This window comes from Pteropus alecto, unplaced genomic scaffold (assembly GCF_000325575.1).
Source record: "Pteropus alecto unplaced genomic scaffold, ASM32557v1 scaffold106, whole genome shotgun sequence".
NCBI lineage: Eukaryota > Metazoa > Chordata > Mammalia > Chiroptera > Pteropodidae > Pteropus > Pteropus alecto.
The window spans coordinates 17324538-17344081 of NW_006442103.1; the positions used below are offsets into that span (position 1 = coordinate 17324538).

At 48.2% G+C, this 19544-nt stretch overlaps 1 protein-coding gene across 3 annotated transcripts in view; it reads left to right on the forward strand.

Annotated features, from left to right (window-relative positions):
• LOC102892869 (myomegalin) overlaps positions 1-19544 on the forward strand; it is a 108095-nt gene that overhangs the window by 69040 nt on the left and 19511 nt on the right. For all 3 annotated transcript variants that reach the window (XM_025052244.1, XM_025052241.1, XM_025052242.1), the window contains 6 exons: positions 8496-8584; positions 13335-13567; positions 14548-14971; positions 15818-16010; positions 16830-16946; positions 17519-18047. In XM_025052244.1, coding sequence (XP_024908012.1) covers positions 8496-8584; positions 13335-13567; positions 14548-14971; positions 15818-16010; positions 16830-16946; positions 17519-18047 — 1585 coding nt within the window. The remainder of the gene's footprint in view (positions 1-8495; positions 8585-13334; positions 13568-14547; positions 14972-15817; positions 16011-16829; positions 16947-17518; positions 18048-19544) is intronic.

The following is a 19544-nucleotide window of genomic DNA, read 5'->3' on the forward strand; positions in this document are numbered from 1 at the left end:
GCTTTTATTTCTTTCGCATTTATGTGTTGACGTGGTTTGCCTTGCGTTCTCAATTCCAGCCCAGTTTCTGTAACCTTAGCCCTGCCTGGAACAGCATCACTCGAACAGAAGTGGACAGGGAAGAAAATGTTCTGGAGAAACACCTTAGAGTTTTCTGATGAAGCATTTTACAAAAGATTGACAGCCATAAGCCTTCCTCTTGATGGAAATGCTTTCCAGTTTTAATGGCCTCGGGGGGAAAAGGGTCATTAAAGGGAGGAGATAGGAAGTGTAAGCAGAACCGTCCACTTTTCTTAGTCTTCTAACCTTAGGAAACCCTTCCCTGCTCAAAGCTTTCTGTAACTTTCTAGAAGTAAGGAGGTGGGTAGTAGAGCTATAAACATGTCAGCCAACCAAAGACTAGTGTGTCATGTCATTACAAGGCACTTAGGAAATGTCTTCCCTAAATTTTACTAATAGACCGAGGAAGCTTTCTGAGTCTCCTAAGACTCAGCCATAGGGATTCTCGGGTTCTGTTGGTTCACAGAGATTAGAAAGATTTATGTTAGTTACCACTCAGCTTCTATCAACCGCAAGCAAGAGTAGGCATTTCGCTTGGTATCTGGAACTTGCTAAATGTTAGAAGTATTGAGGTAGTTGGATGAATGAGAAACCCAACTTCCTGTCGAAAAATTCTCAAAATAGGGAGAAAAATGTAAATTCTAGTCCTGATTTGGATCCTGAAAAGACGGACTGACTTGTGCTATCATTACTTGTCTTTGGAAAACATTTTAGAAAATTAAGTGATTCAGTGGCAAAGGATAAATTAAGAGTTTGATCTTACTGCCGTAGATGTGACTAAAATCCGGTACTAACTTTCTGGTTAGTACCTGGGACGAGGCTTGCAAACAGTAGTACCTGGAGAGGGCTTGCCAGTCTAACATTTGGTGTGATAATTCGCCATCTTTTTAGAAAACACAATTCTGATAAATTTCATTCTGTGACCCACACAAAGGCGACGCTGCGATTGACCACATCATTTCTATGATTATATTTAACATGCTGTAACAGGGTTCCAGTCTCTCTTCAGAAGCCCAGATCCTTTCTTTTACTGGATTATTCTACCTTTATAAAGCGTTTTAGATAAAGCATCGTGTGCTTTGCCTGTAGAGCCTTGTGCCTGAATAAAAAATCTGGGAAGAACGAATGAATTAAATTTTTGTCCAGGTCATGCTAAATCGGAAGCATAGAACTTAAACTGAGAACAATCCATGCGGATAGATCTCATTTCCTTTTTGAATAATAGCAAATGCGTAAAGGAATGGTTGTAAGAGGCCAAGATAGGTTAAGTCCGTAGTTTTTAGAACTATAGAGTTGAAAAGGACTCCAAGGGGATTTATTTAGTGGGTGAAATGGAAGTCCTTTTGACAGATACTTCCCCTAAACTCTTTTCTGTTGCAAGTTTAAACTGTAGTATCGAAGTCTGATGGTTGTTAGTGCCTAGTATAAATAAACATTTTTTCGGTGTTCTTTTTCTAGATTTCTTGAAAATGTGCGATCAGGCTATTGTAATACTGTCAGCCTTTTAGTTGGGCAGGGTCTACTCTCATCCTCGCCCCTCCCTCCCCCCGCACTAATCATCATTCCGTGTGGACAGCAGCAATGCTTTTAGTACTTCTTCCTTGTTTGTGTTTTTTAGAGATTTGTCAATGCTGTTATACATAGTAAGAGATCTATTAAAGATCAAGAAAATCTTGACCTGTATAGCTTCAAGTCGTTTCCTTAGAAGGTTCTTTAGTGTATTCTACTTGCACATTTTACACATAGATGATTGCTATGGCAGATAGGTATAAAAGACTTACCACTTTTAGGCTTATTTATGCTCCTAATTCAGTATCTGGTGCTGAGAAATTTGACTTATAGCTTCAAAACAGTGCAAGAAAATTGATTTCGGGTCTCTCTGTTTCCGTCTTCCAGCTGGATCTAGAGACCTCTGAGTAAAAGGAGCAAATCAGATGACACCAAAAATTCCTTCTGTCGTTGAGGAATAAAGGTTGACTGACCTACCCGAAGTCGCTCCCTTGGGACCATAAGTCCTAGAGGGAAAATACTTTAATACCTTTGCTTTCCTAGAGCTAGTATAGAAAACTCGAGTTCCTGTTGATAGAATAAAGTCACTGTTTTCTGATTTCAGAATCTTTTTATATGAAAAAGTCACAGAATCTTCACATTTGACATCCCTGGAAACCTCAAGTTGTCTCTTCAACTAGGGTCTCAGTGGTAATCATACAGGTCTGCAGCCAACGTCCCACGGAGAAATGTGACAAACTTCTTTTAAAATTAGGAACAAATGTTAGAAATTCACACACCATTTTCTTTCTGTCTTGCCTTGTAGCAATTGTACTTACGGTAGAATATGTAAAATGAGCTTTCTTTTTTGGATAAAAACATCCTATGATATGCTACCCAGTGGAGGATTTTTCTTTCGTTTTTTTTAGGTTAAAGCTCAGAGGGTTTTTCTCCCTTTGGTAGTATAGAAACATTTGTCCTGTAGAAAGAATAGCTAGGAATATGGAACTCTTATAAGGCAACCCAATAATAAAACAGAAGGAATGAGTCAAACGGATGATAAATCAGAGTAATTTCTGTTGGGTAGTGGTTTCCAAGTTTTAGCACATCTTGGAATATGATTTAAGCTACTCTCTCACTAGACATTTGGAGCAAAAACTTTGGTAAACCATTTTCTTATGATACAAGACAAGCATGTTGCTATTAAGTAGTCTGAGTATTACAGAAGCTAAGTCCTCGCTTTCTTTCTGTAGATTCACAGGACCAGGGTGAGTTTCCCAAGTGGAAAATCGGCATTGGAATTACTTTCCAGCCAAGGACAGAAAGTGGAAGGGAAGCAAAACTGTAGAGCTAACAATTGTCATTTTACCAGATTTCGAATAAGAATAATTGATAAAGTGACGCACTGATTCTTTTTGCATGGCGTTCCCTTTCTGTTGTTTAAAGTCAATTTCTGGAAATAAAAATCTATACCATTTTCCTCTTGCTGAAGCTGGAAGGATAAAATAGAAAGTTCAGCAACATTAGAAAATGCTTGACCCAAAATAATCTGGAGTGTAGTGGCATTATGTACATGAACCCAATCAGCTTCCTCGTTCCCTTTAAGGAACTCATGACCGCCTAGCCAACGCATGGGGGTGTTTTCAGTACATGAGTACGCAGTGCTGCTTTTTGTAATTTCCAAAACCATTGCTGTACAATGCCGGCCTCTCTCTCAATTTGTAGACTTTAGAGGCATGTGTCTATACAGTATGCTTTAAAAATCAGGAACTTCTTTTTCCATGAAATAGTATCAATTTGATAACAAAAGCAGCTTTACTTTTATCACTTAAAATTTTGATCCTAGGGCTGTAAAAAAAAATTAAAGTGATTCATAACAAACGGAGGAGGAGGAAGTAAGATGTTGAATGATCCAGTAACTTGGCGTTAGATGATTTCCAGGACTATTTCCCAGTCAGGATAAGCTGTATATTTTCCTCTGGAAGCTCATTTCTTCATGGCACAGTGCTCTGTTAAACCGTGTTAACATCCAATGAAATGGACAGTGTACTTTTTTATACATAAGTGTTAGAATTTCAGCTACTTTAGTTGGGACAAAAAATTGTTACTGATGCAATAAACGTATCAAAGGCCAAACAGTAGCAACTATTTGGTTTCATTCTGAAAAGACCAGAAAAGAAGTAGAGGGGGAAGCTCATATCTTTTTTCCTTAGAGGAGAATCAGTCTATTGATCATTGTACTAAAATTCCCAAAGTGAGACTCTGGAATGAGTGAATGCCTTTGTATTTATTTAACTAAAGGGAAGAAGAGGAAGAAACCTGAATTTTTCTGCTCTCCAGGAAGCGAGACTAAAGAAACAGCGTTATACTTCCCACAGAAGTGTGAAATGGACTTCTTTACCTTAAAAACCCTTTCTTGCTCTCCTTGCGGCAGGAGAGGAGTAGAAAGCAGGATGAAGATTTGAGGGGCCAGTTGTCACGGTGGGAGGGAGGTGCTGTCCCCAAAAATGTTCCTGGAAAGGTTTCTTGTGTTCTTTGAGGGGGAAAGAAAAGAGAGCATGAGCGTGAAGAACTCCTTGACATTACAGGATTTTTAAAGTCACTGAAAACAGTTGCTTTCTGAATAAAGTACAAGCTGGAAGGCTACTAAAGAGATGTTGCAATTGAAAGACAAAGATGCACCATAAAGGGGCTTGCCCGCAGACAACAGTTTTCTAGCTACTTCTGAGATCCGAGCCTGTCTAATTAAAGGATTTTATTTCTCGACAGAAGCTTATGCCGGGCTCTATGAAATCTTAAAGTTTTCTTAAGGCCCAGAAGGGAATGGATGCAGGTGAAACCGCAGAGTCTGGGAGGAAACTGCTTTTCTTTGATTCTCTCATAGGGCATCATAACATTTAAGTCCGCAGTGATGGTTCAGGGTCTGAACAGGTGAGAGTTCTGGCAACGAGCCCAAGGCAGAAGCAGGAGTGAGGCGCCCGGAGGACCTGGCCCCGAGGTGGGGGACAGCCAGGCACCCGGCACTGTCATTATTCATGCTGTAAAGTTTCGGCTCTTTGCATCTTCTCAAAATTAGTCAAATGTGACTCCCGCCATGTTCTGAGTGCCCTTGTGGGAAAATACCACCCCCCTTTTCTGTCGGTTGCATATGCACGTCTTATGGGGGAACAATGACTATAAAGCAGAATTCGGGGGCTCGTTACTGAAGAATTAAAATGACCCTTCGACTTTCCCTCGAAAGCTTATCCACCCGTGATGGAGTTTTGCGGCCGTTGTAATTTGGCGATGAGCCCTAGGTGCGAAGCTCCTATTCAAAAGAGTTCATCCGACTTGACTTAAAACTCTGCCCTTCCTCCATCCTAGGAAGCGGGGAGGACAGTATTTCCAACCTCGCGTTGGGGGAAATGGCTGTTGAGAGTGGAGAAGTTTGGGTAGACACAGTCACAGTCACCCAGTTCCTGACAAGGTGTAAAATTCCCCTCTGCTGATTACACGGAGGGTCCAGGGCCTCCTTTATCACCCCTCAGCTTTTCAGCCTGAGCCCACTTCGGTTTACCAACAATAAGAAAACAAGAACATGGTTTAAAGGCAGTATTTACTGAGTGCGCCTGTGTGCCAAGCACTGTTCTAAGCACTTCAAAAGCAGCAAACCCTTGAAAGTTTACAAGCCTGGAGTGGCATGGACCACTGTTAACGCTAATTAACAAGTGACGAGTCGAATTATAGAAAGTTCATGACCTGCCTAAAGCCACATACCTAATGCCAGAAGTAGAAATCTAACCTAGACTATCTGTCTCCAGGGTCCATATTCTTAATAATTATGCCGTCCTTAACTTAAAAAACTCCACAAAAGTGTGAATTTTTGCCTCAGTGATAAAAAGAATATATGTACATAAGTCTGAAATTTCACCCAAGGATTTTATGGTATTTTATAGGTTCATTTTATTTCTGTGTACTTTATGGCCAGATAGCTGGTAGAAAATAATTTTCTAAGTCTGGAAGAGGAAGGTTTGGGTATCACCTCCTTACATGTGGTTCAGATCCTGGAAACTTGCAAGGACCACAGTTTGAGAACCACAATATTGAAGCTCAAATAAAAGTTTTTAATAAAATTTTCAGTCTAATGTGTAAAACGACCTTGGAGATAAAACCTGGAAAAGCAAATTAAATTTGAATGAGCAGATTCTTAGCTTTCAGAGATTCTAAAGGTGGCAAGCCATTTTATTTCGCATTTATCAAAAATAAGCAGTAGATACATTAATATAAAGCTTAGTACCTTTACTTAGAAAGTTAAAGTATTCCAGGTTAGTTCTGAAGACAGTGTTTTGTTGCCTTATAAAAATTTAGAAAGGAGTATTCGCCACAAAAGAAGCTCTTTTATAGGAAAGAAAAAAACCAGAAATGGTAACAACAGAAAGGGGCGTCTAACTTATACATCGAACCTTGTATGGGATAACTTATTCATTGCAATATTTTCTATAACTTGTTAAAAACTTTATTCCACCCCTCAAACACATACACAAAAGCTTTCAGAATTCTAATTCAAATTGGAAAAAGGCTGAGCAACTCAAAGCTGCCCCAAAGGAAGTAGCACAGACTATAAATGAGCTAAAAAAGTAATAAGGAAAGCAAAAATCCCTATTTAGTGGAGTATCAGGATGAAATGGGCATGCTTGCTTGGTCCCCATTTAACCCCTGATGAGGTCAAAGCCATGGCATCCTGCTCCGGGAGAATTAGAGAGACAGCATTATCTAGAAATGCAGATGTGGCCTTAGGCCGTGGAGGTAAGTGGGGGGCAGAGCGATAGACAAACGCCTTCAGGACCAGTGACAGTCACCCACTCTATTCCCACTTATCTCACTCCTGGAACCTAGCGCAGGAATCATCTTGGGATGTGGGCTCAGCATGGCTCTGCAAGCCACCAGGAATGGCATGGGGAAGAGGATGCTGACCTCACAGAGCTGAGCTTTCTTCAAGCTCAGGATCGTTCTCCGGCCCAATGCCCAGAAGGGAAACGATGTGAATAGTGTGTTTTCTTAACCCGTCACTGAGTGAGACAATTCATTTTTCTTTGCAGGATAAAAATTCGAAAGCATGCTATGTGATATGGATGTCCCAAATTGAATTAGCATCCTGGCTTCAGTGAGTTGCCAAGCAGCCAAAGCATAGGGAGCGTGCCCGTGCTCCTGTATACAAGAAGTGCCCCTTGCGGGGTGCTTCTGGGGCTGGTTTAAGAGCAGCAGTGGGCACCCCTGACGCACACTGCCGGCGAGGGGCAGAGCTGCCTCCTTGCAAGCAGGGCCTTACTGAACAGGGCGCCACCTTGGTCCACAGTCAGCACAGCATTGAAGTGAAGACCAGGGAGTGAGTCATAGGTTCAGCTGCCTATTCGTACTTCAGTGAGATTGGCCTGGGCCGTTGCCAACACTCTGGCCTGAATTGGCAGATGCCAGGAGGTGGATGTAGGTAGCACTGCCCCTGTCCCCTTATCCACAGATGGCGGTGGATGCTCGTTATGGATGTGGGGCTTTCCACCTGTGGATGTCAGAGTTCTGGGTAGGTCTTTAGTCTTGGAGGAAGAAAGAAAGAAAAAGATCTGATTTGTCACCGGAAGGAACAGTGAGTCGCCTCTGTCTAGAAGTCCAGTGACTTGAGTTCTTGGCATAGCTCTTGTCAGGACTAGCTGTGTGACAAGCCACCTATTCTCTCTGAGGCCCAGGTTACTACTCAGTGGTCAGAAGAGGAGTCCTAACAGATTGGTTGCCAAGGGCAAGGTCAGAACTAGACCTCAAGGTCGTCTAACTTGGGCAGGTTCTGTAGGGCTCAGGGAGTGTCGTGCTAGATTTCCTTTAGTGTTCAAATGAATTAACTTATGAATTCCTACACTTTCAGAAGAAATCTGTAATGTGGGCCACAGGTCTTATCTAAAATTGGATGCGCAGTGTTTTATTCTAACAGATGTGGAGAGGAAGAATGTTCTTGATTTGTGTTGTCTAATATGGTGGCCACCAGCCACACGCGGCTATTAAACTCTAAATTTCAATTAAATAAAGTAAAAATTTCAGTTCCTCGGTCACACTAGCCACATTTGAAGCGCTCAGTAGCCACGTGTGACTAGTGTCTCCTGCACTGGGCAGCACAGGCATAGAATTTCAGAAAGTCTATTGGTCAGCAATATTCTAGACCTTTGCCCAGACCACAGACTGCAGCTTCTTGTCCCTTAGTAACGGGCACAGATGGTTGTGCCCTGGGGTGCCTACGTCCATCTTTGGGGAGTAAAAGAATGGATTAAATTCCATTTGGACAAAGCAGTACAAGAAAAACCTCAGGCAAAGGGTGTTGAGAGAGATGGGGCAGGGGGCGGCTGGAGGAAGGAATGGGGAAACACGCAGACCGTTCTGTGCCTTGAGTCTTCACTAGACCTGAGCCTTGGTAGGACAAGGGCCCCCAGAGAGATTGTCACCCATGCACGGCTGACGCCAACAATGGAAAAGCGTAAGGGGAGCCAGGGCGCCCTAACCCCAGGCAGGGCCTCTGTCAGCACCTGCTGGTCCCGTGGGGCCCGCGTCACAGGAGAGAGTGTTGCTGCACAGCCCGGCAGTGGCGGGCGGAGCGGGGACAGCTGAGACCCTCCGAGAATGGATGAGGGGTAACCGCTCAGACACTGTGCCCCTTAGGCGCAGGTCTGCACGGTCAAAGCCAGCGCGTGTTTTGAGGCTGAAGCTTGGGTGTCAGGAAGACAGTGTTCGTGACACAGCGAGAAGGCTTTTCTGCAGATTTGGCACATCGGCTTCGCCGCCTCTGCCGGCCCTCCTGGCTAGGAGGCCATGTGCATGGCGGGGAAGGGAAGAAATCAGAGGCGGATGGCAGAGAGACGGTAATCTTAGCTGCTGTCTGGAAGCCACCTGTGAAGGGAGTCACCTTTCTCTTCTGGACTTACTTCCAGGCGCAGCTGCGGGGGATGACACCGAAGATGCCAGCACCGAGTTCACGGACAGCATTGAGGAGGAGGTCGCACACAGTAGCCACCAGCAAGTAAGTCCGAGTCAGGGTCTGGGGTCCCAGAGCGGACGGCTCACAGCCCTGTGAGGCTCGGTGGCCTCCTGCAGCCCGTGCGGGCCGAGAGCGAGCAGCTCGCTCTCTCTGTAAAGCGCTTCCCCGTCTCCCTGCCCTCTCTGAGCTTCCCGGCCACCTCGCCAACCTCTGTCCTCACTCCACTGCTCCCTACGACCCACCCTGCTGTTTCACTCCTGTTTCTCCCATTCCCGCTCCCGGCCCCTCCCACCCACCTTCACCCCCACGGACCGTCTATAGCTGTAGCTTCAGGAGCATTTTTACCTCCGACAAGACCATGGACCCTTCCCCTCTTCGGCTTTGTCACTGAAACACACCACAGAAGATAGGGCATCCCCGAAGGGCTGCGTGGGGAGGTGGCAGGGCCAAGGCCCTGCTCAGGAGAATGCCCTCTGGGAAAACCCAAGAGGATCGGTACTGCCACAGAAGGGCTCATTGACAGCGAAGTCTCGTTCTGCAAAAGAAAACTTTGTCGGGCAGCCTGACCAACCAGCCAGGTCACGACGTGTCAGCGACTGGCAGATGACGCTTCTAGAGCAAGCTCCTGCCGAGCCCGAGAACTTGGTACCTGAGGCTGGAACGCTGTGCCCACCAACCACCAGCGAAGGTACAACCAAGCAAGTTCTCAAGCCCAAGAGCTGAGTGTCCTGGCCCTCGGGTTAAGTCACCAAGAAGGTGACTCGCTCTCACTGGAACGCCCACGTGTCTCCACCGTGCCCAGTGATGTTTAGCAGTCACGTGTCCCAGACGGACTGTGCCTATGACCCCGAGTCGTCGACGAGAAAGTGGATTTTTGGTATTTGTCCTTCTGCAGAAGCAGCTGGACTTTCCTAGCGATAGCATCCTCGGGGCTGTTAGAACTGTAGGGGGCGTAAGGCCTCCTGGGTCTGCCTGTACGTCTTCTGCACGAGAAAAGAGGAGACATCTAATAGGCCAGCAAGAAGAGCCCAGGCGAGCGGTCTCCAAATCTCATGGTGGCCCTGGAGGACATGGGTGGGTGTCTGGAATTCCTCATGCCCTCCTCGCAGACCCTTTACCGTCCATCAAGACCCCTTTCTGTTGCCCTAGCCGAGCCCGACTCTACCTTCCGCCTTGAGTTTCTGCACGAGCTTCGCTTGTCCCTTTGCTTGGCCAGCTGCTGAGCTGTCCTAGCTGATGCTCGTAGCCTTAACTACGTACAATGCAGATCCCGCGGCCTCTCGTTTCCTGATTTCACTGAGGACTTGGATGAGCAAGAAGGACCTGCAAGGTGACCAAATATCCACCCTTAGGCAGAGCTAGATTGGGAAGTCAGCAAGTCACTGACGGTTATTGCTACCGTGGGACAGGATTAACTGCAGGATAAATGAACAGGGGACACAGACATGAAGAGAGCCGGATTCTGATTGACATGGTCTAAAGTATCCTGACGGTGCAAGTCCTTTGCTCTGAGTCTCAGTGGCAGGCCACCTGGTTAGTAAAGTCATTGATTCCTCAACCTTCTTTCTTATAGAATAGCGTAGAGAAAATGACCTGAGCGTATTTGAGAGGGTCAGTTCAACCCAGAATAAACCTTTACATCAGGGCATTTGTATTTCCCTTGCAATGTCTGCCCTATTACTTGACATAAGAAGTAATAAATTCTGGGTTCAAAAAAACTGGATTGGGGCTCGACTCATGATAGACAACATACATACCTATTGGACGAAGACTATCCTGGGTAAGCCGCATTTTGCTTTCCATCACCTTTCCTTGAGAATCAGATCTTCAGCGTTGGGTAAGAGGTGTGTGAAATCACTGTAAATTTACTTCGACTTGTCTGGAGCTTGAGGATGTCACTCTACCAATTAAATAAAGCTTGTTTTGCCGTAACTGTTTCGTGTCCAGTTCTCAAAAATGTGTTTGCTTGTTTCCAGTGAAATGGTCCCTCAGGATTAGGCTCAGAGTTCCTCCTAGTTGTGTCCTTAGAAAGTTGACTTTATTCTCGACACAAAATTCCCTTCCTTCCTCAAGCAAGAACTACCTTTTGGCCACAGCAAATTGCTTCATCCTTACTTCTGAACTCACCCACCTTAGGAAGTCTGAGGTCCGGCCATGACGGTGATTTTCCCCAGGTACCGCCCACAGAATGCCATTCTTGATGAAATGTAGGATCTGTAATAAATATCTAGAAAATTCCTATGAAAGAAACTAGAGAAATCGATCATTGCCTTCCTTCATTCGAACTTGCGCAATGCAGAAAAGTTAATCAAGAATCAAGATTCAAATCGGAGAGAAAAGTCAGCAGACAATGTGATGAACTGGAGAAAAGATCATTTTTATGCTCTTATTGCTCTCTGAGAACTAAATTTAGTGTGAGAGACGTGAAGCCATAGGGTAAAAAGAAAACAACTCTATTCAAACAAGAGTTCAGGTCTGCACACAGACCTCTGTGAGGGAAACGGAAGCCCAGCACACAACAGTTAAATTATAGCATGAATGCAATAGAACAGATGGATTAGGAAATGGAGAGAGAGAGAGAGAAAGAGAGAGAGAGAGAGAGACAGGGAGAGAGGGAACCTATGAGAGATGTAACTAACAGTTAACCTAAAGGATTCCTACTACTATCAGGCGTTTTGGAAACCCCGTGGTTTTATTTGGGGGGAAAAAGAGAAATACTAGCTTCCCATAGATGATAAAGAACAATTAATAAAAGGCTAGATCTTGAATCACTTTTCATTTACATTTAAATTTTACGTTTAAATTTTAAAGACAAGTTAGCCAAAATAAGCTTCCTTTGCCATAGAAATAGGAAAACCCAAATTAGTCTGGGAACAAATCAGATCTCAGTTTTCTCATTTTAAGGCGGGAGATTAGATCAGATGGCCATTATGGCCCTTCTGTTGTGACTATTCCATGGATATTAATTTTTTCTTTTTACAGAAAGTAAGTATATTTAAATCAACAGAAAAAGATCATATTTATCGAGAAGGCACTTTAAAAATGGGTGGAGATCATTAAAGTTAGACTTTATTTTTAAGCAGAAGGAACACTTAAGAACAAACGTACCCTTATTCAAAGCTGATGGCAATGGGTACTTAAGTTAACTGCAAAGAGTTTATATAGAAAGATAACCTCACATAGTGTAAATGAGGGGTGAGGTCATCAACTTTCAAAAGTGGTTTGATCCAGTCCCCTTCCTTTACCTAAGTGCTTCGCGGCACAGGCAGAGGTGGCCCCCAGTCTAAGCCTGGCAGCGGAGCCATAGCAACAGACGTCCGAAAGCCCCGCAAGGCTCAGGCTCACACCCTGGGTGGGACTGGATCCCTAGGAGTGAGCGACTGCTTCTCTGCATCTCCTCTGTGACACGGGTGTGCATGTCTTTGCGACCTCACCTGCTAGGCTGCTAAACGCCATTGCACGTGGCTTTGCGCAAAGCCAAGCAGCTCTATGAACTATCGATCCATTAGCATTCTTCTGGACCCTGTTCTGTTTAATATATTTGTGAGCTGCATGAAAAAATAAAGCATATAATTAACTCTACAAACTGTCCCTAATCAAGTGGCCTCTACATGATTTATGGAGGGGCACGTACATATTTTGATGACTTTGATTATTGAGAAAGGATTCTATACAGCCAGAATGAATTTATAAGTGACAAGTACAAGTCACAATGTTTCTAGAGATAAAAGATGCCAAAGAACATGGCCCAGGAATAGCTGTGGGGAGAAGTGGGAAATTGGGAGGTCAAAATTGACCTGAAGTTGGGGTAAACCCCAAAATGCTGCCACCAAGAGGAAAAGGCAACATGACATCGGGATATAAGATTAATATCGGCAGACAGGCAAATTCTCGTGCTAAAATAGTCAGTCATACACTAAGTCGATTATCACATTCAGGTTTTACCCTCTTCACGCCTAAAAGCCTGGGAGAAACTGGAGAGGAGCCTAAGATAAACAGGAAGAAAGTCTAAAAGTTGAAAATTCTCCTTTGAGGAAAAACCATACGAGCTGCTCTAGTTCGAACATTGAGAAGTAACTTCGAGAATATCCTAAAAAAAAAAAAAGTGTTAGGAACATTTTTCTGCCTTGTTTTCTTCTCACATGCTGAGATTTGTAGAGTTTGATGGCAGCCCCAGGCAAAGGGTGGTTAACCAGCAAGCTGGCTCTCGGCAGGTGGCCTCACCTTCACTTCTTGATAGTCGTGGGGTGTGATTCTCCTGCTGCCCATGAAATTGAGCGTGCCTTGTCTTACCTGCGGCTCGGCCCAATTCTCGTTCTGTGACTGTGACTCCTGATTCCTGAGTGCCCCGAGTGCCCCTTCATAATCGTCCTCTTTTAGAGTCTGAGTTAGAGGCTCCGGGGATCTTTGCACTCAAGGACTGGAGCGTCTGGAGCCGCTGAAGCTTTCTGACTTGGGAGAAGACCCCCGGGGACCTGTTTCCCCTCAGGAAGAGAAGAATCACAGCAGTCACACCCTCCAGTCCTGTTTCAACCCCGTTGCTCTGCATGCGTTTTTAAGAGCTTGTGTTTTTCCCTCACCCACCTCTGGACTGTCCTCTCCTGCCTATGACAACACTTCTCCCCACTCTGGGGTGAGTCCTCCCCGCCCAAACCTTATGGCTGAGGAAATCCTGGGAGTGAGGGAGCTTTGGATCTGCCTTTTTTATCCCCATTAAGGACTGCCGTTGCGATCTGGTGCTCCTCCCCGGTCCTCTTCACCGACCTAACTTTAAACCACGATTTTCTTTCAGCTCATCAAGGTGGCTCTGGAGAAGACTCTGGCAGCCGCGGAGCCCCAGAACGTGTCTCTCCCGCCTCCCTCGGCGACAGGAGGCGAGAGTAACAGGGCTCTCCAGGAGGAGATGCTCCACCTGAGAGCCGAGATCCACCAGCACCTGGAGGGGAAGAGGAAAGCCGAGGGGGAGCTGAAAGAGCTAAAGGCTCAACTTGAGGAAGCGGGATTCTCCTCTGTGGCCCACATCAGGTAGGACATGCCCCCCAGGGAAGGGGAGGCCCACCTAGCCGAGGGACTCCCCTCGCTGCAGCCAAGGCATTCGTGCTGCCATGGGGCTTCTTGGTCCCCATCCCAGGCTCCATGCATTTGTAGGGGTCCCCAACCTCTAGGTCGCGGACGGTTCCATCCGTACCCTGTTAGCAGGAGGTGAGTGGAGGGCGGGTGAGCAAAGCTCCATCTGTATCTGCAGCCGCTCCCCAGCGCTGGCATCACCGCCTCAGCTCCGCGTCAGATCATCGGGCATTAGATTCTCATAGGAGCACCGGTCCCTGGTGCCTAAAAGCCTGGGGACCACTGGTTTCGGCACAGCTATGCAGATGTACAACTTCTAATCCATACTCTATTGTTGCCCTGCCTATTATGTGCCCCTAAAACATCCCTGAACCATGGAATAATATTAGCACTGAAGGGGACCTTTGCTTCAGCCTAATGTCCTTGTAATTTCTTAAGTACATTCGATTACAGTTCTGATTGGTATTATTTATTTCTCCCGTGTTCCGAGCTCCCAATTTTTCATCTAATGTTTGAAAACCGACTTCTGGTCATTAATAGAACTGTAGAATCCAAAATAATAAAAAAATTCGTCCCTGGCAAGGCCCTTATTTTTTTCTTAACAGTTTAAGTACCTCTGTTTATTCCAGAGGCCACCGCAAGTTAGGGCGTGAGGCCGTGTGGCACAGGCACAGACAACTGTGCTGGCATCTTGAGTCCAAGACCTTGAGTGGCGGTGCTGCCTGCCACCAAGGATCCGTGGCCGTGTGGGCAAGTCTGCTGCTCTTCTCGAGCCTTGGTCTCCTCGTCTGTAAAGTCAGGTCTTTGTCGCGGGTCTCTGAAGTGGCGTCATGCTCGGGGGTGTCTCTGATCTGCGACGGCCTGAGATGTAGGTGAAAGGGGCTCTTGGGAACGGAGGCCAAACGCCAACCCAGCCCACGACGCCGTGTCTCCCGCAGGAACACCGTGCTGAGCCTTTGCCTCGAGAACGCGGAGCTGAAAGAGCAGATGGGAGAAGCGATGTCCGACGGATGGGAGATCGAGGAAGACAAGGAGAAGAGCGAGGCCGCGCTGGCCAAAGCGGGGCCGAACGACAGGAGCCTTCAGGCTGAGCTCAGAAAGCTCCAGGGCAAGCTGAAGAACGCCCGCAACGTCATCAGCCTCCTCAAAGAGCAGCTGGCGCTGAGCAGCCAGGAAGGACGGAGGCAGCTCAGTCCCCAGCTCCTCGTGCGCCTGGCCGGGGAGGTGGACGGGGTGAGCACAGAGCCGGGGCGCTGCCCTGGGCTGCACCAGCGCGGAGGGGAGGAGGACGCGACCGCGAGGCCCTGCCCCGGGCCCCAGGGCCTCGGCCTCGGGTGCGCCCTCGCCGCGGATGCCCACCAAGTAAGTGCGGGGTTAGACGGGGAGAAAGGCCCTGGGAGAGGGGAGGGGGTGTCAGCTTTGACCTTGGGTCAAGGGGTACCGAGGGAAGAGCAGCTCTGGGCCACAGCAGTGGGGATAATGTTCCGCACACGTGCAGCCCTTAGAAAGGCTTTGCCACCACGGTCCCGTAAATATTTCTCCAGTGGTTAGCTTTCTGTGACTATGTCCTGAGTGCTTAATTTTCCAGATGACACACTAGGTGTGGCTGCAGGCAGGAAGACCCGGTCTCTGCCCTTCGGGTACTCGATATGGAAGGGAAAGATGACACAAAAACAGATCACCTCAATAGGCTGCGATACAGGGGCGCACGGGGTTCAAGGCGGCCCAGACGGGCGGTGTGTAATGACACCCCTTCCTTATCACGGCCATTTCCGTCACAGCTCATCACAGGTGCCTGTCCCTGGGTCTCGGAAGGGATTGTCAGGATCCTCTTCAGGGAGGGGCTTTGCCGACGATTAAGTAACATGGAGAATGCAGAGGGTGCCGAGGGCGACCGGGGCGGGAGTGGAGGGAGCGATGAGTGGAGGTTTCTACCCCTTCTTTTTTCAACCATCGAACAAACCTTTACCAAGAGCCCCTCCGTGGACGGCCACTGTGCTGTGCCGCAGATGCAGAGATGAATAAAACATGATCCCAGCTCTCCAGGAGCTCCGTCTAGAAAGACGCTGCCAAACGGCATGAACAGTGCTATGACGGACACATGAGCAAAGGCCACAGGGTTCAGAAGGGGAGGTGGCTCTCGCTGCCTGGGAGATGACCTCAGACCGCCCTGATCCCTTCTCTTCTCTGTGCTGGCTCCTTTCACAGCTGAATAACCAGCCCCAGGCCTGTGTCCCTGGGCCTCAGTCAGGACTTAGCCTCCCAGTATCCACCAAGCACCTGCGCTCCCAGCTGGCTCAATGCAGACAGCGCTACCAGGATCTCCAGGAGAAGCTGCTGATATCAGAAGCCACTGTCTTTGCCCAGGCCAACCAGCTGGAGAAATACAGAGCCATGTTCAGTAAGTCTTCAGCACCCCATCGCCAAGAAGCTACATGTTCTGCACGCTTCACGTGTCTTCCCCAACCTCAAAACAAACTTAATCCTGACCGTGGTCCTAGAATTGTGAGAGTGGACATGTAACTTCGGTTTGCAAGTGGCAGAGAAGGCGAGCAGGATAAAGCAAGTCGGCAGTGAAAGTAAGGAGGAGACAGGCGACCGTCTAGGTCCGGCTGTTCCTGGTGGAGTCAGCAAACTGCCTGACCTCGTGCGACAGTAACCGACTGCTCTCTCTGCTCCTCTGCACTGCATCAGGCTCTTCAAAAACATACCGTCTTCGTTGGGCTAGAGCTGGTGCTTTCCAGTAGGAGCTCCAGCAGCGATGGAAACGTTCTCTCTATCATATGTGCTTGCGGAGCACATGAAATGTGGCTGGTTCAACCTGGGAACTTTAAGTTTTATTTAATTTCAATTCATCTAATATAAAAAAGTCACGTGTGGCTAGTAGCTGCCTTATTGGACGGTACAGATCCAGATGTACTCTAGTTCAGATATTTACTGAGCCTCTGTGGATGAAGGACTTGCTAGTTTTACAACACCTGTCTTAAAGATTTTTGTCCCAACTCAGCCTCGGTTACCTGTAGGCGAGGTGATCAGTGGCAAACACAGGCTCAGGCTAGTGGAGGAGGGACCTGCCACCTGGAGCAGGTGGTCTCTTTTACCACCTGGGTCCAAGGAGGCACCTGTCCGACTCTGGACCTGAGTTCCCTGCCCCGTAGGGCCAGCACGTGTGCCTCTGACTTCGAGGATGCAGGTGACACCCTCTGTCTCTTCCGAGCAGGCGAGTCCTTGGTGAAGCAGGACAGCAAGCAGGTCCAGGTGGACCTGCAGGACCTGGGCTATGAGACTTGTGGCCGAAGCGAGAATGAGGCTGAGCGGGAGGACAGCACCAGCCCCGGTAAGAGCGCGAGTGTGGGCGCCCTGCCCTCCCCGGAGCCCGCGTTCGCGTGCAGGTGCCTCTGGCCAGCCCCACACATGATGGGTGGGAGGGCCGAGGGCGTGCTGTAGACCCAAGGGGACATGGGACCAGAGACGGACAGGAAGTTGGGAGAAGTCTTGCCCAGAATGAGGCTAAGTGTAAATTTGAATTTCTGCAATTAGTTTTCGGCATCCTGCTGTTAAAGAAAAAAGTGTTCTAGCCAACTGATTGTTATAGAAAAAAAATAGTAAGGCTTACTTACTGATGGAAAGACCAGAGGAGCCTTTGAAAAGTTGTTTTTCTAGTATAAAAGGACGGGGACTGTGAAGACACCTACCAAACTGAAATCGAGAGGAGGACAAAATGCTCAGTGAAACAGGGTGACCGCGCATGGCCCACACGTGGCCAGCCTGAGCCGGGGCTGCACAAGACCCTGCGTGGGCTTCGCTCTCACGATCAACGTCCTCGTGGCCGACCTGCCTCCCTGGGAGGGGAGTGGCGGCGGCAGTCTGCCCGGCTTTGCTCAGGAGGGCGTCTCTGTCTTTTCGCAGAGTGTGAGGAGCGTGATGGCCTCAGGGAGACAGTCCCCATGGAGGGGCCGTGCTCTGAGCAGGGGGGCCTGGGCTCGGCACTGGCCGGTCCCCCTGGGAGGAAGCCCTTGGGCAGCCAGCTACGGAAGCAGGACGAGCTCCAGGCACGTGGGAAGTCAGACGACATCTCCGTCCTCCATAAGGACATCAGAGATCTGAAGGCCCAGCTGCAGACGGCCAACAAGGTCATTCAAAACCTCAAGAGCCGGGTCCGGTCCCTCTCGGTCACAAGCGATTATTCATCGAGTCTGGAGAGGCCCCGCAAACTAAAGGCGATTGGCACCCTCGAGGCCTCCTCGCCCCATAGCGTCACCGACGAGGACGAGGGATGGCTGTCGGATGGCACTGGGGCTTTCTACCCTCCAGGGCTGCAGGCTAAGAGGGAGCTGGAGGGTCTGATCCACAGAGTGTCTCAGCTGGAGGCCCAGCTCCCAAAGACCGGACCGGGGAACAAGCTGGCGGAGGAGCTGAGATCGGCCTCGTGGCCCGGGTACGGAGGGCGCTCTGCGGGGCCTCGCCTGGCTGTGGCGTGTGTCTCGGTTTGTGCCGGTGGTGGGGAGGCCGGGCAGTTGGGAGGAGAACCCATTAGGCACTTATTTCAGTGGGAGACCGAGGTCAGAGGAAGGACAGATGGGCAACCAGCAGGGCGTTGGATGGTGGCCCAGTCCGGGGTACCAGAGCTCTGGGAGGTCCTCCTAGGACTCTACTGGTGAAGTGATAGTATGGACAGTACGGGATTAAGTCGGGTCAGGCTGCCTGGTGTGGATCCCGGCTCTGGCACTTACTCGCTGTGTAACCTACTTCATCTTTCTGAGCCTGTTCCCGTACTTATTCAATGCGGATGATCAGAGAACCTATGTCAGAGGGTGGTTATTGGGTTTAAATGAATTCGCATAAGTGCTTTTATAATGCCTAACGTATATTAAGTTCGCAGTACCATTTGCCATAATTATTATTGTGATCGACACTTTGTGCCGAAAGACACCAGATACACATCCATCTCGGTGTCTGTCTTGATCACCTGTGCTGAGTAACGAGCCACCCGAATTTAGTGGCTTTGAACAGTAATCAATGTGGGTTGACTGGGCTCACTGAGTGGCTCTCGCTTGGGGCTCTCTGATGCGGCTGCCATCAGACGGTAGAGGGCAGGGGTCTGAAAGGTCCAGCTGGACCAGACACGTCGGTTTCTGCACCGATGCGCGTGGTGACTCTGCTCCATGGCTTCTCTTTCTCCACGTGGCTTCCTGCCTTCCAGGGCCTCTCCTCCTGGCTCGGGCATCTTGTAGGAAGGCGGGCTCAGGGTAGTTCCCTCCTACGTGGCAGCCAGCTTCCAGGGGACAGGAAATGGAATATTCCAGGCCAGTTAAGGGCTATTCCAGGATTGGGCACAGTATCGCTTCCACTGTATCATCTTGGCCAAAGCGGTCACAGAGCCCAGTCAGGTTGAAGTGGGTGGAGAAGAGCTTCTTCTACCTGCTGAGGAAAGAGCAGCAAAGCCTCACGGCAGACGCGGGATGGAACGGGGGCCGTGTAATGGCCGTCGGTGCAAATACAGTCTGCCACGGTGCAGACGGTCTTAGAAACAGATGTGCCAGGTCCTGTCCAGACCTAGGATTGAGTGATTCTACTCGCCCCAATTTTTTAATGTTTATTGGGTACCTAGTATTTATTTATACTTTATCGTACCTGCTCAATAAATATATTTAGTATTTATTGACTATCAACTGTCAGTCTCCACTGTACCGGTGCTTTAAGGGGCGTAAAATATGGCACCGTCTTTCCCCCACAGGACTTATGATTCATTTTGGGCCTATGACTAACATATATAAAACAGGGGAAGAACAGTGGCATAAATTGTTGGTTGCAATAGTTTCTCAGAGCAGACCTGAGTCTTAAATACCTCCTTTGGTCTATGTGCCAAAATGCCGCTTGGGGGCGTTCCTCAGCGATGTTCTCAGGGAAGTCCGTGTGGCAGTCCCAACAACGT